The sequence below is a fragment of the Hyperolius riggenbachi genome, chromosome 10 (genome assembly GCF_040937935.1).
Source record: "Hyperolius riggenbachi isolate aHypRig1 chromosome 10, aHypRig1.pri, whole genome shotgun sequence".
Lineage (NCBI taxonomy): Eukaryota > Metazoa > Chordata > Amphibia > Anura > Hyperoliidae > Hyperolius > Hyperolius riggenbachi.
Window position 1 is genome coordinate 264,423,022 of NC_090655.1, and position 22,488 is coordinate 264,445,509.

Below are 22,488 nucleotides of genomic sequence, written 5' to 3' on the forward strand. Positions count from 1 at the left end.
TTTAGGTCATTTGAGAGTTGTTTTGAGACCCCCCATGTTGCTACTCGTCAGAGAAAATTAAAAGAGGAGGGAAACTTACAATTGACCCCCTTAAATACTATTTCTCATAATTGAATTCACCTGTGTATGTAGGTCAGGGGTCACTGAGCTTACTAATTAGTTCTAAAGGTTTTGGAATCAATAAAATGACAACAGTGCCCAAATTTATGCACCTGCCTAATTTTATTTAAACAATTATTGTGCACTTTCTGTAAATCCAAAAAACCTTCATTTTACTTATCAAATATCACTGTGTGTGTCTCCTATATGATATATTTAACTGACATTTTTTTTTATCGTAACAACCAACAATTTATACAGGAAAGTCATGACGATTAACAAGGTTGCCCAAACTTTCGCTTCCCACTGTATTGTGTGTTTGAGAGTTTACTTGGCATTTTGACAGAAAGCCAAAGGAACCTTGAACCTTTCTTCTACTGTGCTGAGAGTATGGAGAGTGCTAGAGTGTGCTGGCTTCCCCAGCCCCTGTAAGCCCCAATGCAGAGCAAATGAACAAAGAGCAGTAACGAGGATAGAAGCTGCGGCTCCCCTGGAAAGTTCTCGCAGCACACAGTCTGAGAACCACTGGTGTAAACTTTTCAAAGGGTTGGGGAGATTCAATTACCTTATTTTGGTCATAGTGTCCTTATCTTATCCACAGGAAGCTCTCTGTTATTTGCATGCTTAGATAAGTTTGATACTGTAGCTAAGAAAAAATAACCTTCCCCCAGCTAGAGCTGCAGTGGCTGGGATGCACTCTATAGGCAGTGGTAATGTTAGGGAGTCTTGCCCAAGCTCTCCTTATGAATAGGTGCTGGCTTACTAAACAAGAAGAGCAGGCATTCAAATCTAGGTCTCCTCCAATGTCAGAGGCAGAGCCCTTAACCGGTACACTATCCAGCCACTGGGGCTAGTGTATATATGAGGCATTATCTTTTGGCATTTTTTTTATCTCTGGGTGTTACCACCCCCTTTAAGAAGGCATAAAGTTATACCACATCAGTAAAATGCAACAACCTGTGCAGAAGTATTTTGCATGAAAACCGGGAACTAAACAATCAGCAGTTTCATACTCCTGTGAGACGTTATGTGATGTCATCTATGGAAATGGTGCATTTGCCTCAAAGCATAGATGTGTGAAAATACTCTCTTAAAATGCGTCGAGGAAATTAGTCGGAGAGGATGGTTCTAACTCGTCACTGAGTTCTCCACTATGGCCCAATCTGACTTTGTCAGAATTTGCTTCCCTTATTGATGTGGGATTTTGGATCGGGGGGGAATATATTCACCACCTGCACCACAATAATCATTGTAGATCGTGGTCTCAAATGGTAGTGGAATTTCACCTTCCTAGGCATTCCCGATTCAGGTACTGTCACCTCAGGCATGCAGCCCAATGTGGGGGTGTGACTGCTGACCTGGTCCCGGCACTGTGGAAAGCTGGCTGCTACATAAGGAAAGACTTATATCCAGGTTCTGCTCCAATCTTGCTGACTATGAATATGCTCATAGACTAGCTAAGACTGGGGCATATGGGAGGGATGGGGAGAAGAGTTTTCTGAGGAGGAGTGGACTTTGGGTGTGCGTGATGATTGTTGGAGGTGTGGTCATACCCCGGGTACTTTTAGGCATATGACTTGGGACTGTCCGCTCATCCAAGCATTCTGGGATAAAATATTGACCTTCATGAAAGTCAAGCTGAGTCTTCTTGTAGTGTCCTCTTATTAGTCTGGTCTGTTGGGATTGATAGAGGAATAGTCCTTGAATAAGAATAAAAAAAAACTTTGGTTCAACCAGGAGTGTCAAACTTAAAAACAATGTGGGGCGAAATTGTACACTGGGACCTAGTCACTGGCCAACCTCAGTATCTACTGGCCACCTTCCTCTCTTATACAGTTCCGTGGTGTCTAGACACCCCCACCCTCCCCATACTGTTCCCTGGTGTCTAAAGCCAACCACCCTACCCTATACAGTTCCCTAGTGTTTAGTTCTTTCTCTGTACCTCGCCGATATGGCTTCCCTGGTGATCTAGGGCTTCACTTCTAATATACAGTGGTTTGCAAAAGTATTTGGCCCCCTTGAAGTTTTCCACATTTTGTCATATTACTGCCACAAACATGAATCAATTTTATTGGAATTCCACATGAAAGACCAACACAAAGTGGTGTACACGTGTGAAGTGGAACGAAAATCATACAGGATTCCAAACATTAAAAAAAAAAAACTGCAAAGTGGGGTGTGCGTAATTATTCAGCCCCCTTTGGTCTGAGTGCAGTCAGTTGCCCATAGACATTGCCTGATGAGTGCTAATGACTAAATAGAGTGCACCTGTGTGTAATCTAATGTCAGTAAAAATACAGCTGCTCTGTAACGGCCTCAGAGGTTGTCTAAGAGAATCTTGGGAGCAACAACACCATGAAGTCCAAAGAACACACCAGACAGGTCAGGGATCAAGTTATTGAGAAATTTAAAGCAGGCTTAGGCTACAAAAAGATTTCCAAAGCCTTGAACATCCCACGGAGCACTGTTCAAACGATCATTCAGAAATGGAAGGAGTATGGCACAACTGTAAACCTACCAAGACAAGGCCGTCCACCTAAACTCACAGGCCGAACAAGGAGAGCGCTGATCAGAAATGCAGTCAAGAGGCCCATGGTGACTCTGGATGAGCTGCAGAGATCTACAGCTCAGGTGGGAGACTCTGTCCATAGGACAACTATTAGTCATGCACTGCACAAAGTTGGCCTTTGTGGAAGAGTGGCAAGAAGAAAGCCATTGTTAACAGAAAAGCATAAGAAGTCCCGTTTGCAGTTTGCCACAAGCCATGTGGGGGACACAGCAACCATGTGGAAGAAGGTGCTCTGGTCAGATGAGACCAAAATGGAACGTTTTGGCCAAAATGCAAAACGCTTTGTGTGGCGGAAAACTAACACTGCACATCACTCTGAACACACCATCCCCACTGTCAAATATGGTGGTGGCAGCATCATGCTCGGGGGGTGCATCTCTTCAGCAGGGACAGGGAAGCTGGTCAGAGTTGATGGGAAGATGGATGGAGCCAAATACAGGGCAAACTTGGAAGAAAACCTCTTGGAGACTGCAAAAGACTTGAGACTGGGGCGGAGGTTCACCTTCCAGCATGACAATGACCCTAAACATAAAGCCAGGGCAATGACCCTAAACATAAAGCCAGGGCAACAATGGCATGGTCTAAAACAAAACATATCTATGTGTTACAATGGCCAAAGTCCAGATCTAAATCCAATCGAGAATCTGTGGCAAGATCTGAAAACTGCTGTTCACAAACGCTGTCCATCTAATCTGACTGAGCTGGAACTATTTTGCAAAGAAGAATGTGCAAGGATTTCAGTTTCTAGATGTGCAAAGCTGGTAGAGACATACCCTAAAAGACTGGCAGCTGTAATTGCAGCAAAAGGTGGTTCTACAAAGTATTGACTCAGGGGGCTGAATAATTACGCACACACCACTTTGCAGTTATTTATTTGTAAAAAAATGTTTGGAATGATGTATGATTTTCGTTCCACTTCTCACATGTACACCACTTTGTATTGGTCTTTCACGTGGAATTCCAATAAAATTAAATCATGTTTGTGGCATTAATATGACAAAATGTGGAAAAGTTCAAGGGAGTCAAATACTTTTGCAAAACACTGTAGCTTCCCTGGTGGTGTAGAGTGGGCCAAACATAATGCATAAGTGAGGAAACCACAATTTAATGGCTCCATGGCCAGATTTGGCCTGTGGGCAGGAGTTTGACATGTATGGGTTAGACTGTTGTACCCATAAATGGTATCATTCTGATCCAAAACTTCTTGCATCACCTGGAGTTATAAATAGTGTTTTCATCCTGTTTTGTTTTGAATCAGGGCCACTTCTAGATTTTTTTTTTCACCCCAGGCAATAAATTCTACCCCTCCCTGACCTCACCCCCCAAAAAGAAAGAAAAAAGACACTAGAGAACACATTGAATATGATATAAACCATGTGCCGTATAATAAATGCTGCCACCTTGCACCTCAAATAAAAACAACAGGTATTATGTTGCCCACACTACAAGTTCCAACATCATTTCCCCACAGAACAATTTCAGGTATCATGTCCTTCCCATTGCAAGACCAGATCATCAAGCAAGTCGGATTTCATTACAGAATACTTATTTACAAGCATTATGGATTATGCAAATCTGAAACCACTTGTTAGGATAGATGTGGAGTGGAGGGGGTATATCATGACACTGAAGGGCTGACATAGTGAGATGGTACAAACATTTAGAGATTCATAACCCATTCTGGAGATAAGCACAGTGTGTTGGTGGTGTAAGTGAGACGAGATAAGAGAAGAAGAATGGAGGAGGGAAGGGTAGTAGGGGGTCAGAACTTATGACTTATGACTCACGGTTATTTTTACATGATTTTATCGCAATTTTAATGCAAGTGAATGGGAGCGATTTTTTAAAAGCGCTCAGAAAGTGCTGAGCGATCGAAAACGCTCAGAAAAGTGCTTATAGTATATCTGAGCCCTTAAGGTTCCCTTTAACTGCAAAACATTTTTCCAGTCCGGACAATTAAGTAGACAACAGTGTGCTTCAAAAATCAAAGACAGTGGCTCCAAGCCCCACACCAGCATGTCAGGACGGACATGCTGTGAGCTCCGCACTAGTAGACCAGCACAGCACTTTTAGCAGTCCTAGTCTCACTGACGCTTCTCTACTACCATCGATCAGCCAGGGGGACATGAGCAGGAGCCTGAGGAGCAGAAGATCATACTCCAAACACAAGAGAACTAGCCAGCATCCAAGCAACCACTCCACACAGACGAGCAAGACCCTGCTTCCCAAGATGGCGGATGGCACACCATGTTGGGACAGAGCGGCAGGTCACAGCCAGACCAATTTAGACAAATCGCAGAAATTGCTCAGCTCCCAGCACCTATGCCCCACTCCATCCTCCACCTCTACCCCTGCTGCTACTCCTTTCTCTATCAAATGAAAACATGCTCGCCTCCATGATCAAGTCTTCTGGACTGAGCTAAGAGAGCCCATAGTAATATGAAAAGCCTTAATGCTGCAACCCAAGCTTAAATAAGCACCAGGGAGTCAACCAGTGAACACTCGTATCCATCAAGGGTGTAGCAACAGTCCAAAGTGAAAGAAGACTGGGTCTCAACCTGGATTTTTAGGCCAATTGGCCAATTTTATTTTGCGAATAACAGTGCAAAAGCAGAGAGCCAATGGGCTTGATTCAGTAAACGGTGCTAACCTACTTAGCATGCCTAAAGACTTTAGGCGTGTTAACCAGGGTGCTAAGTAGGTTAGCACTGTTTCTAAAATCAGATCGCGCGCAAAGACCCGCGCGCGAAACATTGCGCGGAAAGTCGCATAGATGTGAATGGGCACTTCGTGCGCAATGCGCTGTGCGCGCGCAAAACTTTGCGCGCGGATCTTTGCGCGCGATCTGATTTTAACACGCCCAAACTGAGTTAAGGCGTGATAATGGCCTTTTCAGAAGCGTGCTAACAGTTAGCACTGCTTACTGAATCGAGCCCATTAGCTGACTTTACTGGCACATGAGAGAGATGGAGGCAGAGTGTGTGAATTAGAGAAGCAATCCGACAATACTGTCTCTATGATAGATTGTGGAGAAAGCTGGATGACCAGGCTATTTAAATGGAGAGTCTTTAGAGAGGAACTCTAGCCAAATTAAACAATTCCCTTCCATCTGTCCATGCTTCATGGGAAGGTTGGATATCCTGCCTAGAGATCAGAGGCCTCAGACCCCTTCTACAATTTACCTAACCACACCCTCCACCATTCCCATATCACCTTTACCCCCGTAAATATCTCTTTGTTCTCCCGCCGGCTCAATTATTGGAGACATGCATGTCCAATTACCTCATGCACCATGCTAGTTTGTTTTCGATTCATGTTGTATTGAATTATCCTTGTTGTTAATGAACTCTTTTGCCCTTTCCCCCTTAACTTGATTCTCTTTATGCCATCATTAGGAAGATCTCAGTGCCTTGGTGCTCTGACTGTATTATATTTGTTGGACTCTTGATAACATTCGATATTAACCCCTGCGAGGGGACTCTTCATTGAGTGTATGTTATTTTTACTTGTTATACTTCAATAAAATAATTTGAAACTAAAAATCAAAGACTGTGTGATTAAAATTGCAACAGCGCTGTTTGCATATCTAAAAACATCAAAATGAACTTCCGCAAATCCTCATGCGAATCCACTTACAAAAATCATGCAGCAATCAATGCTGTCCCCACAGCTAAGTTAAAAGCTGGGATCTTCGTTACAAGAATAAGTCTCTTGTGTAGTCACATACACCGCATAGAGGTAGCCCAGTGTGGTATGTGTCCTAACTCTGGCCCTGTAACATGCATAGCACATATTCCGTAGATAGGTTTTGATGCGCTGAATGCGTGCATGTTTGTGCTATGCACGTTACAGGGCCAGAGTTAGGACACATACGACACTGGGCTACCTCTACGCGGTAGCTCAAGGTGAGGAGACAGAATTTTGTGTTTCTTTAAATTGCATATTGAAAAACACACCACAGCTGCACATATCACACAGACTCACTCCACAAACTATTGGGGTACCCCACTATACATATAGCTAGGCAGCAGCAAAAGCCAGTAAAGGGCTATAGCAAAACTTAAATGACAGCATATATCCACATGCTTAGTTATTGGCATAAAGCAAGAGTCTGCTAGCTGGCAAAGCTCAGTTAGTACAGATCTATCATACTCACACTTTTCCTACACACTGATGGTGCTACATGCATGTCACAGTCCACTATAATCTTCACCTTGCTACATGCTTACAGCCACCAAGGCAGGCCATCAGGGGGTCCCACTGCAAGTGCTTGATGGATTGCCAGGCACCATGCCTGTCCACTGCGGTAGCAGCAGTGCATCTATCCACTCCCCCTGGACCAGGAATCGGAGCAGAGAGATGGTCCCCAGTGCCAGAAGAGCACCTCTGGTTCAGCTCAATAGAGGTGAGCCTCTGAAACTCAGCAGAGCAGGCCGTAGTCGCAGTGATGGGCTGTATGCAGCAGAGCACAGGTGTGCAGCCTCACATAAGGCAGAGGAGACTGTGGATTGGCCGGTGGATGAGCAGGTCCGGTTTTAGACTTTTTGCTGCCTGAGGTAAACTTGTGAGGTCCCCCCCCCCCCCTTCCCGATATGGAATGGTCATACAGCACCGAAAATTGTCACCCTCACTGCAGGTAGGTAGGTAGCCAGGTATAGGTGCCCCCTGCATAGGGTAGCCATGTATGGTTGCCCCCAGTATAGGTAGCCAATATAGTTGCCTCAGTATAGATAGCTAGTATAGTTGCCCCCAGTGTAGGTAGTATAGTTGCCCCAGTATATGTAGCTAGTATAGTTGCCCCCAGTATAGGTAGTATAGTTTTCCCCTGTATAGGTAGTATAGTTGCCCCAGTATAGGTAGATAGTATAGTTGCCTGCAGTATAGATATTATACTTGTGCCAGTTTAGGTAGTTAGTATAGTTGCAACCATAATAGGTAGTATAGTTGCCCTAGTTTAGGTAGTATAGTTGCTCCAGTATAGGTAGTTAGTATAGTTGCCCCCAGTATAGATATTATAGTTGTGCCAGTTTAGGTAGTTAGTATAGTTGCAACCAGAATAGGTAGTATAGTTTCTCCAGTATACTGTAGGTAGTTAGTATAGTTGCCCTCAGTATAGGTAGTATAGTTACCACCAGTATAGGTAGTATAGTTGACCCAGTATAGGTAAAAAACACTGGACTGCAGCACACAAGCTCTTTGTTAGAGAAAAAAATCAGTACAGATACATGCAAGCTTTCGGACAATCCCTGTCCTTTTTCAAGCTAATCAAAAATGAAAATTCACAGCTTTTTGAAAGCACCAGCAGGAAATGACATCATATCACATTAAGCATAATCACACATGAATTAACATAATTAGCACGGCAGGGTAAAACCATTAACCCTATAATGGCAAAGGAAAAAACACATATTGTATTTACGTCATTCTGCAGCATTCCCTCGCATGATGAAAAAGTCCAATCCCTTCTGTCCCTTTTATTAATTGTAGGTTGCAAAAGTCCATAGAGGAAACCTGTAAAGAGAAATACCTATAATTAGAGAAATAAATGCAAATCAAAATCATGATTTAAACCACAAGGAAACAATGTACCCAACTTTTCTATCCAAAATACCTCTTTCAAGGTAAGTGTTCGATCCCCCCCTCTCTGTAATGGGGGTACATGATCTGTCACCATAAATGTGAGGTCCTCCGCACAATGTCCCTCCTCTTTGCAGTGTCTAGGGATAGGAACATTTATAGTGCCAGATCTCACTGTGGTCCTGTGTTGTGAAATCCTGTTCCTCACTCTCTGAGTAGTCTCTCCCACATATAAGTCCCAGGCAGGGACAGCGAATAAGGTAAATGACAAATTTTGTCTGACAAGTCCAGAAATAACATGTTATACTTTTTAGTACCTGCTAAATTCTCAAAAGCGGTAGTTCTAATAATGTTGGTGCATTCAGAGCACGAGAGGCAAGGAAAACAGCCTGTGCGTCCAGATATAGGGGCCATATCCACTGTTGGTAAACATCTAGCATCTGCCCTAACTATCCTACTGTCTAACGTGGGATTCCTGTGAAAAGCCTGTAATGGGGGAACAGAAAATTCCTCAATATGAGGCTAAGCATTTGCAAGAAGATGCCAATGCTTCTTTAGGATAGCAAAGACCCTCTGTGAAAAAGAGTGGTATTGGCAAACAAATGGAAGTCGTCTAATGGCAGATCGATCAACTACGGGCCTATCCCTACATTGGGCAACAAAGTCCTTGGGGTAACCCTGGTCAAAAAACTTTTGGCACATTTCTTCCTTGTGTTTCACAGCAAGCTCAGTCGGGCCAACAATGTGATCGACCCTCTCGAGCTGACTGCGAACGAATGATCCAAAAACCCTAGGGTGATGGTAACTGTCAAACCTCAAAAGTCGGTTTCGATCAGTTGGTTTGTATAAAGATCTGACCAAAAATTATTGTCAGAAAAATGGACGGTAGTGTCCAAAAAAGAAACCTGTTTGGCATCATGTTCAATATTAAATGTGATAGACTCATGAATCGTGTTCAGATATTCATGAAAAGTCGTGAGGGAACCAATGTTGCCCCGCCATATCGTAAATATGTAATCAATGTTAGACCTGTCTCTAACCTTGCCTTTCTGGGTAAGCTAATAGAAAAAGGCTGTATACCTCCAGCTAGAAGCCAAAATCCTACAAAACAACAGTTATGACCCATTCCAGTCTGGCTTCAGGAAACACCACAGCACTGAAACTGCCCTCATCCAAATATGCAACCACCTGCTCATGGCAAGAGACAGAGGAGAGTGCTCGATCCTCATACTGCTAGACCTTTCTGCAGCCTTTGATACAGTTGACCATGACATCTTGATAAACAGGCTACAGGAGTACTGTGGCATTAATGACATACAGTAGTTCTTCAGTGGTTCCAATCCTTCTTCAGTGGCAGAACCCAAAAAGTGTCTATGGGGCCCTTCCTGTCCACCCCTGTACCACTTAAGTATGGGGTGCCCCAGGGCTCAATCCTCTCTCCCCTGCTTTTCACAATTTACATGTTACCACTTGGAAAACGAATTCAAAAACATGGCCTGACATACCACTGCTATGCGGACGACACCCAACTATATCTTTCCTTCAAGCCTGGTGTGACAGACCCAACTCTAACTATAAACGCCTGCTTACGTGAACTACAGCAATGGATGAGTGACAACTGGCTGAAACTAAATGGAGACAAAACTGAAGTACTTCTGATCGGAGGGCAGCGCATGACAACAAAACAACTTAACTTGCAGTCTTCACCACTGGGAATAGGAGGCAACCAACTAACCCCGTCACTGCCACATAATGCCAGTCCTGCACTCCCTTCACTGGCTACCTATAGAATGGAGGGTCCTATTCAAGATCGGCCTACTGACATTCAAATCACTGAATAATCTGGGCCCTGAATACATGAAAGAAATGTTGCAGCTGCGTATTCTCAGATCCAAAGGTCCTAATAATCTAGTCATGCCCAGAGTCCACTTGGAAACTTTTGGTCCCAGAGCCTTCTGTCATGCTGCCCCTATGTTTTGGAACTCCTTACCTCAACAGATCAGGATAGGAGCTCCAAAACGTAGGGGCAGCATGACAGAAGGCTCTGGGACCAAAAGTTTCCAAGTGGGTATGACTAGATTATTATGGATTTAAACACATCCAGGGATGGAGCATCCCTGGACGTGTTTAAATCCAGACTGAAAACCCACCTGTTCAGTTTGGCATTTGCAGAAATATAACTTTTGTTGTGTGAATACTTCATCCTACAACCAATTACTGAATCTGAGAGAGCCTAAGCGCTATAAAAATGTTATTGTATTGTATTGTAATGTAGCGGCACTACCGTTAATTTTTCTGACAATAATTTTGTCGATCTGCCATTAGACGACTTCCATTTCTTTGCCAATACCACTGTTTTTCACAGAGGGTCTTTGCTATCCTAAAGAAGCATTGGCATCTTCTATTCTACGGCCTTATGCAGTCAGAGCACAATGTTCTACTGAACATAGTGCTTCCAGAAATGCCTCCATTTCTTTCCAAGAGAAATTCTCCTAAACCACTTTACATCCTGCATACAGTATATTCACGACGTTGCAAGTGGCTCCTGAAAGCCACCTGACGTGAATATAAGTTGCTTTCATTTAATGAGCACAGTGAGCATGCTAGCGGGGGCCTGGGCTCATTAACCCCCCCACCCCCTAACTACATTATACTGGTATCCCTTTCCGGGGCTCCGATCCCCCCACCCGATCCTCTGTAATACCCCCCTCCCCCTCCATGTTGCAATCGGGCAGCATGGAGCATTACAAAGTAACAATCTTTACCTGACCTTGTTCCTGCGGTGATCGCGATCCTCTCCCTGTAGTCCCGCTGTCAGCCTCACTATGCTGAATGAATCGGGTCCCGGCTTGATGACGTCATCAAGCCGGGACCCGATCCGGTCAGCATAGTGAGGCTGACAGCGGTGCTGCAGGGAGAAGATTGTGATCGCCGATGGAACAAGGTCAGGTGAGAGTTTGTTACTTGTAAAGCTTCCCTGCGCCCAACTCTGCAGGGGGGACACCTGGCATTTGGGGGTAAGAAGGGTACCTTCAAGGGTAAACATCTGGCTATCCATGGGGGGGATTTAAATTAAACGGGAACAAAGTTAGCTATCAATTGGGGAGGGATAAAGGAGCACACACCTGGCTGTGAACGGGGATGGGGGTAATAAAAAAAGCACATCTGGCTGACTATGGGGGGAGAGGAGGATAAACAGGCTCGTCTGGCTTACTGAGGTGGGGGTTACAGAGGCACATCTGGCGCCGGGGGGGGGGGGGGTTACAGAGGAACATCTGGCCAACTATGGTAGAGGGGGGATATAAAAAAGCACATCTGGCTAACTAGGGGGTGGGGAAGAATAAAAAGTGCCCCATCAATGAAAGAAAAATCCATATTGTCGCCATACATTGATCATACTTTAATCACTGTAATAACCAGGACAAACGGCCAAAACAAATGTGTGGGTTTAACCTATAGTAGCACTTATTATTTTCAAACTATTATGGTTGAAAACAGAGAAATAATTACTTGTTTTTATTTTTTCCCCTTATTACCTTTACAATCCTTACAAAATAAAATAATTCTTGGCAAAAAGCACCACCCAAAGAAAGCCTAATTGGTGGCGAAAAAAACAAGGTATAGATCATTTATGTGTGAAGTCGTGATAAAGTTATTGACTAATGAATGGGAGGAGTGTGAAATGTAGAAAATTGCTTTGGTTTTTAATGGGGAAAACCCCAGAGTAGGGAAGTGGTTAAAGAGACACTCTGCAGAGCAACTCCTTTTACTAAACCAGTTAAGTGAAGTGACTGAAGCCTCCGAATTCAAGCATATCATACTTAAATTCTAACACATTTCATACACTCAGCACATGAATAGGGCTTCTCTCCAGTGTGAAATCCCTCAAGTTTGACAAGCTTTGATTTCTCTCCAAAACATTTCCCACACTCAGCACATGAATAAGGCTTCTAACCAGTGTGACCTCTCTCATGTCTGACAAGGCTACTTTTCTTACTAAAGCATTTCCCACACTGTGCACATGAATAGGGCTTCTCCCCAGTGTGAGATCTCGCATGTCTAACAAGTTCTGATCTCCTTACAAAACATTTCCCACACTCAGCACATGAATAGGGCTTCTCCCCAGTGTGAGATTTCTCGTGCATGACAAGTTCTGATTTCCCCCCAAAACATTTCCCACACTCAGCACATGAATAGGGCTTCTCACCAGTGTGAGATCTCACATGTCTGACAAGTTCTGCTTTCCTTACAAAACATTTCCCACACTCAGCACATAAATAGGGCTTCTCCCCAGTGTGAGATTTCTCGTGCATGACAAGTTCTGATTTCCCGCCAAAACATTTCCTACACTCAGCACATGAATAGGGCTTCTCACCAGTGTGAGATCTCACATGTCTGACAAGGTCTGCTTTCCTTACAAAACATTTCCCACACTCAGCACATGAATAGGGCTTCTCACCAGTGTGAGATCTCTTATGAACGACTAAGTGTGATTTCTCTACAAAACATTTCCCACACTCAGCACATGAATAGGGCTTCTCACCAGTGTGAGATCTATTATGGATGACAAGGGTTACCTTTTGTCTAAAACATTTCCCACACTCGGCACATGAATAAGGCTTCTCACCAGAGTGAGATCTCTCATGTCCGACAAGAGCATATTTCCAAGCAAAACATTTCCCACAGTCAGCACAGGAATAGGGCTTCTCACCAGTGTGATATCTCTCATGTCTAACAAGATGGGATTTACGACCAAACCATTTCCCACACTCAGCACATGAGTAGGGCTTCTCACCAGTGTGAGATCTCTCATGTATGGCAAGATGTGATTTCTGAACAAAACATTTCCCACATGTGGAACAGGAATAAGTTCCTCCAGCAGGGGGAGAGCTGTGCTGGGTATGAGGCCCCTCAGGGTTAGACAGGTGAGGGGAGTCTGGGGGAATATTTGGGGTAACCAGGACATCTGCAGGAGACTCTTGTCCAGTGTCATCATCATCCGTTGTGCAGTCTGTGGATACAGAGAGATGAGTCTCTGAGAGGTTCCTGATGCCGGGACTCCGCGCTGCAAATACAGAAACGTAATCACTTCCTGTTAGAGAATTTTGAGGGGAGGAACAATTATCATTAGGGATGGTCAGTGAGCTGCTGATAATTCCAAAGTAATGCAGATCGGAAATGGGCCAAATTCAGCATCTGTGTAACTCTGTATATAATTAGCATATAATTAGCACCATCTTAAAGTTATTGGCATGACCATCGCTAGTTATCAGCAGAAGGTTGTGCTGATTACAGGCGGCCAATCACATGACAATAACTTTGCATGCAAATTTTATGTGTCTTGGAATTTGGACAATGAAATAAATTTCCTGAGAAATGTGATTAGTGGTATACAATTTGCATGACATTGCCCATCTCTACACATAAAGCATTGGCCACACATAGAAAAGCAGTCAATTGTAGAACTTGATGAGACAGTGGAAGCAATGTGTTACTCCTGTGACAACAGACCTATATGTACTTGCAAAAAATCTGTTATGTTTGTAGAGCAATGTGGTGTCACTTACACATTCTTATTACCATTGTATCCTCCTGTCACTCATATGCCCCTTGTAATGTACAGTTATCTCTCGTCCCCAATTGTGCAAATAAAAATATTCTTACGTTACAACACACTAAATTATAGGAGCTGTGAGGTGGAGGAATTATACATTTATGTTACAGAGACCCCAAACCACTAATATTTCTGTATCTAGATATAAATACATACATATATACTATATAGACATATCTCTCCTCCCATCCTTTTGTCCAATAAGGAACCAAAGTGCTGTCCACTGCGGCTCCTATTGGACAGGAGATGGGTGGGGGTGGGGAAAGGGTGGGGCTAGAAATCACTGGACCCCCTGCAAAACTTGGGTAACACCTTCACCTTGTTAAAAAACCTGACATGACCCAATTTTTATTTTATTCATTCATTAGTAATGTCCATAGAGTTGTGCTTCCTCTTTCTATGCCTCCTCTGCCCATCCCCCTTCCACACACACTTATTTCAGTGCCTCCTCTGCCCCTCCCCACACACTTATCTCAGTGCCTCCTCTGCCCCTCCCCCTTCACACACACTTATTTCACTGCCTCCTCTGCCCCTCCCCCTCCACACACACTTATATCAGTGCCTCCTCTGCCCCTCCCCCCTCCACTCCGCATAGTGTGTGACGTTGGCGCATAGTGTCTGTAGTGTATGGGCAGACTGAACAAAAATCACATTTATCTCTAATCAGATTCAATTAGAGATGAATTTGTCTCTTTGTCGATTCTGCCCATAATTGTTAGGTCTATGGGCACCTTTAGTGTTGGCAGATAGTGGTAGCAAAACAAAACATCCATAATCTTATCAGACCTTGCATAGTGCTGGGACAGTGCAGTGGTGACGGGTTCCTCTATTCAGTTTATCAGACCTTGCATAGTGCTAGGACAGTGCAGTGGTGACAGGTCCTCTATTCAGCTTATCAGACCTTGCATAGTGCTAGGACAGTGCAGTGGTGTCAGGTGACAGGTCCTCTATTCAGATTATCAGACCTTACATAGTGCTAGGACAGTGCAGTGGTGACGGGTTCCTCTATTCAGCTTATCAGACCTTGCATAGTGCTAGGACAGTGCAGTGGTGACGGGTTCCTCTATTCAGCTTATCAGACCTTGCATAGTGTTAGGACAGTGCAGTGGTGACGGGTTCCTCTATTCAGCTTATCAGACCTTGCATAGTGCTAGGACAGTGCAGTGGTGACGGGTTCCCCTATTCAGCTTATCAGATCTTGCATAGTGCTAGGACAGTGCAGTGGTGACTGGTTCCTCTATTCAGCTTATCAGACCTTGCATAGTGCTGGGACAGTGCAGTGGTGCCGGGTTCCTCTATTCAGCTTATCAGACCATGCATAGTGCTAGGACAGTGCAGTGGTGACGGGTTCCTCTATTCAGCTTATCAGACCATGCATAGTGCTAGGACAGTGCAGCGGTGACTGGTTCCTCTATTCAGCTTATCAGACCTTGCATAGTGCTAGGACAGTGCAGCGGTGTCAGGTTCCTCTATTCAGCTTATCAGTCCTTGCATAGTGCTGGGACAGTGCAGTGGTGTCGGGTTCCTCTATTCAGCTTATCAGATCTTGCATAGTGCTAGGACAGTGCAGTGGTGACGGGTTCCTCTATTCAGCTTATCAGACCTTGCATAGTGCTAGGACAGTGCAGTGGTGACGGGTTCCTCTATTCAGCTTATCAGACCTTGCATAGTGCTGGGACAGTGCAGTAGTGTCGGGTTCCTCTATTCAGCTCATCAGACCTTGCATAGTGCTGGGACAGTGCAGTGGTGACGGGTTCCTCAATTCAGCTTATCAGACCTTGCATAGTGCTAGGACAGTGCACTGGTGACGGGATCCTCTATTCAGCTTATCAGACCTTGCATAGTGCTAGGACAGTGCAGTCGTGACGGGTTCCTCTATTCAGCTTATCAGACCTTGCATAGTGCTAGGACAGTGCAGTGGTGACGGGTTCCTCTATTCAGCTTATCAGACCTTGCATAGTGCTAGGACAGTGCAGTGGTGACGGGTTCCTCTATTCAGCTTATCAGACCTTGCATAGTGCTAGGACAGTGCAGTGGTGACGGGATCCTCTATTCAGCTTATCAGACCTTGCATAGTGCTAGGACAGTGTAGTGGTGTTGGGTTCCAATATTCAGCTTATCAGTCCTTGCATAGTGCTAGGACAGTGCAGTGGTGACGGGTTCCTCTATTCAGCTTATCAGACCTTGCATAGTGCTGGGACAGTGCAGTGGTGACGGGTTCCTCTATTCAGCTTATCAGACGTTGCATAGTGCTAGGACAGTGCACTGGTGACGGGATCCTCTATTCAGCTTATCAGACCTTGCATAGTGCTAGGACAGTGCAGTGGTGAAAGGTTCCTCTATTCAGCTTATCAGATCTTGCATAGTGCTAGGACAGTGCAGTGGTGATGTGTTCCTCTATTCAGCTTATCAGACCTTGCATAGTGCTAGGACAGTGCAGTGGTGACGGGTTCCTCAATTCAGCTTATCAGACCTTGCATAGTGCTAGGACAGTGCAGTGGTGACTGGTTCCTCTATTCAGCTTATCAGACCTTGCATAGTACTGGGACAGTGCAGTGGTGTCGGGGTTCCTCTATTCAGCTTATCAGTCCTTGCATAGTGCTGGGAAAGTGCAGTGGTGACGGGTTCCTCTATTCAGCTTATCAGATCTTGCAAAGTGCTAGGACAGTGCACTGGTGACGGGATCCTCTATTCAGCTTATCAGACCTTGCATAGTGCTAGGACAGTGCAGTGGTGACGGGTTCCTCTATTCAGCTTATCAGACCTTGCATAGTGCTAGGACAGTGCAGTGGTGACAGGTTCCTCTATTCAGCTTATCAGACCTTGCATAGTGCTAGGACAGTGCAGCGGTGACGGGTTCCTCTATTCAGCTTATCAGACCTTGCATAGTGCTAGGACAGTGCAGTGGTGACGGGATCCTCTATTCAGCTTATCAGACCTTGCATAGTGCTAGGACAGTGCAGTGGTGATGGGTTCCTCTATTCAGCTTATCAGACCTTGCATTGTGCTAGGACAGTGCAGTGGTGACTGGTTCCTCTATTCAGCTTATCAGACCATGCGTAGTGCTGGGACAGTGCAGTGGTGACGGGTTCCTCTATTCAGCTTATCAGATCTTGCATAGTGCTAGGACAGTGCAGTGGTGTCGGGTTCCTCTATTCAGCTTATCAGAGATTGCATAGTGCTAGGACAGTGCAGTGGTGACGGGTTCCTCTATTCAGCTTATCAGACCTTGCATAGTGCTAGGACAGTGCAGTGGTGACGGGTTCCTCTATTCAGCTTATCAGACCTTGCACAGTGCTAGGACAGTGCAGTGGTGACAGGATCCTCTATTCAGCTTATCAGACCTTGCATAGTGCTAGGACAGTGCAGTGGTGACGGGTTCCTCTATTCAGCTTATCAGACCTTGCACAGTGCTAGGACAGTGCAGTGGTGACGGGATCCTCTATTCAGCTTATCAGACCTTGCATAGTTCTAGGACAGTGCAGTGGTGTCGGGTTTCTCTATTCAGCTTATCAGACCTTGCATAGTGCTAGGACAGTGCAGTGGTGACGGGTTCCTCTATTCAGCTTATCAGACCTGGCATAGTGCTGGGACAGTGCAGTGGTGTCGGGTTCCTCTATTCAGCTTATCAGACCTTGCATAGTGCTGGGACAGTGCAGTGGTGTCTGGTGAAAGGTCCTCTATTCAGCTTATCAGACCTTGCATAGTGCTAGGACAGTGCAGTGGTGTCGGGTTCCTCTATTCAGCTTATCAGACCTTGCATAGTGCTAGGACAGTGCAGTGGTGACGGGTTCCTCTATTCAGCTTATCAGACCTTGCATAGTGCTGGGACAGTGCAGTGGTGTCGGGTTCCTCTATTCAGCTTATCAGACCTTGCATAGTGCTGGGACAGTGCAGTGGTGTCGGGTTCCTCTATTCAGCTTATCAGATCTTGCATAGTGCTGGGACAGTGCAGTGGTGACCTGTTCCTCTATTCAGCTTATCAGACCTTGCATAGTGCTAGGACAGTAACGGGTTCCTCTATTCAGCTTATCAGGTCTTGCATAGTGCTAGGACAGTGCAGTGGTGTCTGGTGACAGGTCCTCTATTCAGCTTATCAGACCTTGCATAGTGCTAGAACAGTGCAGTGGTGACAGGTTCCTCTGTTCAGCTTATCAGACCTTGCATAGTGCTAGGACAGTGCAGTGGTGTTGAGTGACAGGTCCTCTATTCAGTTTATGAAAAGAGGAACACGACATCCAACACCACTGCACTGTCCTAGCACTATGCAAGGTCTGATAAGCTGAATAGAGGAACCCGTCACCACTGCACTGTCCTAGCACTGGGTGCAGGGCACTAAAGCAAGCCTGACATACCAAGGTTATGGGAGGAGTCAGGCAGTGGGTGCAGGGCACTAAAGCAAGTCTGACATATCGAGGTGATGGGAGGAGTCAGGCAGTTGGTGCAGGGCACTAAAGAAAGCCTGACATATCAAGGTGATGGGAGGAGTCAGGCAATGGGGGCAGAGCACTAAAGCAAGCCTGACATACCGAGGTGATGGGAGGAGTCAGGCAATGGGGCAGGGCACTAAAGCAAGCCTGACATACTGAGGTGATGGGAGGAGTTAGGCAGTGGGTGCAGGGCACTAAAGCAAGCCTGACATACCAAGGTGGTGGGAGGAGTTGGTCAATGGGGCAGGGCACTAAAGCAAGCCTGAGATACGGAGGTGATGGGAGGAGTCAGGCAGTGGGGGCAGGACACTAAAGTAAGCCTGACATACCCAGGTGATGGGAGGAATCAGGCAGTGGGTCCAGGGCACTAAAGCAAGCCTGACATACCGAGGTGATGGGAGGAGTCAGGCAGTTGGTGCAGGGCACTAAAGCAACCGACATACTGAGGTGATGGGAGGAGTCAGGCAGTGGGTGCAGGGCACTAAAGCAAGCCTGACATACTGAGGTGATGGGAGGAGTCAGGCAGTTGGTGCAGGGCACTAAAGAAAGCCTGACATATCAAGGTGATGGGAGGAGTTAGGCAATGGGGGCAGGGAACTAAAGCAAGCCTGACAAACCAAGATGGTGGGAGGAGTCGGTCAATGGGGCAAGGCACTAAAGCAAGCCTGAGATACGGAGGTGATGGGAGGAGTCAGGCAGTGGGTGCAGGGCACTAAAGCAAGCCTGACATACCAAGGTGGTGGGAGGAGTCGGTCAATGGGGCAGGGCACTACAGCAAGCCTGAGATACGGAGGTGATGGGAGGAGTCAGGCAGTGGGGGCAGGACACTAAAGTAAGCCTGACATACCCAGGTGATGGGAGGAATCAGGCAGTGGGTCCAGGGCACTAAAGCAAGCCTGACATACCGAGGTGATGGGAGGAGTCAGGCAGTTGGTGCAGGGCACTAAAGCAAGCCTGACATACTGAGGTGATGGGAGGAGTCAGGCAGTGGGTGCAGGGCACTAAAGCAAGCCTGACATACTGAGGTGATGGGAGGAGTCAGGCAGTGGGTGCAGGGCACTCAAGAAAGCCTGACATATCAAGGTGATGGGAGGAGTCAGGCAGTTGGTGCAGGGCACTAAAGCAAGCCTGACATACTGAGGTGATGGGAGGAGTCAAGCAGTGGGGGCAGGGCACTAAAGCAAGCCTGATATACTTAGGGGTTTGGAGGAGTCAGGCAGTGGGTGCAGGGCACAAAAGTAAGCCTGACATACTGAGGTAATGGGAGGAGTCAGGCAGTGGATGCAGGGCACTAAAGCAAGCCTGACATACCGAGGTGATGGGAGGAGTCAGGCAATGGGGGCAGGGCACTAAAGCAAGCCTGACATACTGAGGTGATGGGAGGAGTCAGGCAGTGGGTGCAGGGCACTACAGTAAGCCTGACATACCAAGGTGATGGGAGGAGTCAGGCCGTGGGTGCAGGGCACTAAAGCAAGCCTGACAAACTGAGTTTATGGGAGGAGTCAGGCAATGGGGGCAGGGCACTAAAGCAAGCCTGACATACCGAGGTGATGGGAGGAGTCAGGCAGTGGGGGCAGGACACTAAAGTAAGCCTGACATACCCAGGTGATGGGAGGAATCAGGCAGTGGGTCCAGGGCACTAAAGCAAGCCTGACATACCGAGGTGATGGGAGGAGTCAGGCAGTTGGTGCAGGGCACTAAAGCAAGCCTGACATACTGAGGTGATGGGAGGAGTCAGGCAGTGGGTGCAGGGCACTAAAGCAAGCCTGACATACTGAGGTGATGGGAGGAGTCAGGCAGTTGGTGCAGGGCACTAAAGAAAGCCTGACATATCAAGGTGATGGGAGGAGTCAGGCAATGGGTGCAGGGCACTAAAGCAAGCCTGATATAACGAGGTGATGAGAGGAGTCAGGCAGTGGGTGCAGGGCACTAAAGCAAGCCTGACATACCGAGGTGATGGGAGGGGTCAGGCAGTGGGTGCAGGGCACTAAAGCAAGCCTGACATACCGAGGTGATGGGAGGAGTCAGGCAGTGGATGCAGGGCACTAAAGCAAGCCTGACATACCGAGGTGATGGGAGGAGTCAGGCAATGGGGGCAGGGCACTAAAGCAAGCCTGACATACTGAGGTGATGGGAGGAGTCAGGCAGTGGGTGCAGGGCACTAAAGTAAGCCTGACATACCAAGGTGATGGGAGGAGTCAGGCCGTGGGTGCAGGGCACTAAAGCAAGCCTGACAAACTGAGTTTATGGGAGGAGTCAGGCAATGGGGGCAGGGCACTAAAGCAAGCCTGACATACCGAGGTGATAAGAGGAGTCAGGCTATAGGGGCAGGACACTTAAGCCTGAAATACCAAGGTGATGGGAGGAGTCAGGCAGTGAGGGCAGGGCACTAAAGCCATCCTGACATACCCCCGTGATGGGAGGAGTCAGGCAGTGGGTGCACGTCACTAAAGCAAGTCTGACATACCGAGGTGATGGGAGGAGTCAGGCAGTGGGGGCAGGGCACTAAATAAAGCCTGACATATCAAGGTGATGGGAGGAGTCAGGCAGTGGGTGTAGGGCACTAAAGAAAGCCTGACATATCAAGGTGATGGGAGGAGTCAGGCAATGGGGGCAGGGCACTAAAGCAAGCCTGACATACCAAGGTGATGGGAGGAGTCAGGCAGTTGGTGCAGGGCACTAAAGCAACCCTGACATACTGAGGTGATGGAAGAAGTCAGGCAGTGGTTGCAGAACACTAAAGCAAGCCTGACATACCGAGGTGGTGGAAGGAGTCGGGTAATTGGGTCAGGACACCAAAACAAGCCTGACATACCAAGGTGATGGGAGGAGTCAGGCAGTTGGTGCAGGGCACTAAAGCAAGCCTGACATACCGAGGTGGTGGGAGGAGTCGGGTAATTGGGGCAGGACACTAAAACAAGCCTGACATACAGAGGTGAGGAGAGGACTCAGGCAGTGGAAGCTGGACACTAAAGTAAGCCTGACATACCGAGGTGATGGGAGGAATCAGGCAGTGAGTGCAGGGCACTAAAGCAAGCCTGACATACTGAGGTGATGGGAGGAGTCAGGCAGTGGGTGCAGGGCACTACAGCAAGCCAGACATACCCAGGTGATGGGAGGAGTCAGGCAGTGGGTGCAGGGCATTAAAGCAAGCCTGACATACCAAGGTGGTGGGAGGAGTCAGGCAATGGGGGCAGGGCACTAAAGCAAGCCTGACATACCGAGGTGATGGGAGGAGTCAGGCAGTGGGGGCAGGGCACTTAAGCAAGCCTGACATACCGAGGTGATGGGAGGAGTCAGGTAGTGGGTGCAGGGCACTTAAGCAAGCCTGAGATACGGAGGTGATGGGGGGACTCAGGCAGTTGGTGCAGGGCACTAAAGCAAGCCTGACATACTGAGGTGATGGGAGGAGTCAGGCAGTGGGTGCAGGGCACTAAAGGAAGCCTGACATACCTAGGTGATGGGAGGAGTCAGGCAGTGGGCGCAGGGCACTAAAGCCCATTAGTCATTTCACACTGGTGCTCGCTTCTTCCGAGGCTGTATCGCTTTATAACCTGTGAGTGTTTAAACCATTTCTACGTACTCACATATGGATGATGTCAAAATACTTCACCTCTGGGTGTTAGGCCGTGTGTCTCAGCTGTGTCAGACACACAGGAAGAGCTGAGATGCAGACAATTCCCCATAGATGGCATCCTTGGTTGCTAAGCAACCTGGGATAAAGTGGATCCGAGATGAATTTTTTCACATTGAGTTCCCTTCCTATTGTTTATAGGGCATTCCTCAAGCCAATTTTGTTTTTGTTTTAATACCCTAATTCCCTATAAACTAAACAAGCCACGCCCACAGGTTTTCAGAGAGCCAAGGCATTTTCAGACAGTAGCAAGGGCTCATGGGAGCTCAACCTGGGCAAGAGGAGGGGGAGATATTACTAGCCAGAGATGTCAGAGGCAGAGGGGAGGAGGAGGGGGGGATTAGGATTTTTTGCTCAAGATGCAGATAAGCCTGCCTCTGTGTAATGTTTACAAACAACATGGCTGCTGTCATTGTATCACAGGAAGATATAATCATATTCTATTGAAGCTGTTTGCAGATAGATTTGCTGTGTAAACTATCTAAACTTTCGATAAGATATATAGACAAGTTACTTGTTATACTTAGTTTTTCATCTCGGATCCGCTTTAAGGTGGCTGAACGAA

The 22,488-nt window shown here is 46.6% G+C and overlaps 2 protein-coding genes across 2 annotated transcripts in view; one reads left to right on the forward strand and one right to left on the reverse strand.

Annotated features, from left to right (window-relative positions):
- Positions 1-22,488, forward strand: part of LOC137535385 (zinc finger protein 721-like) — a 378,642-nt gene that overhangs the window by 218,488 nt on the left and 137,666 nt on the right. The window lies entirely within an intron of this gene.
- The window catches only part of LOC137535388 (zinc finger protein 271-like), a 96,047-nt gene continuing 85,754 nt past the window's right edge, over positions 12,196-22,488 (reverse strand). Inside the window, exon 9 of the mRNA XM_068257218.1 lies at positions 12,196-12,976. Within this exon, the coding sequence (XP_068113319.1) occupies positions 12,196-12,976 (781 nt within the window). The remainder of the gene's footprint in view (positions 12,977-22,488) is intronic.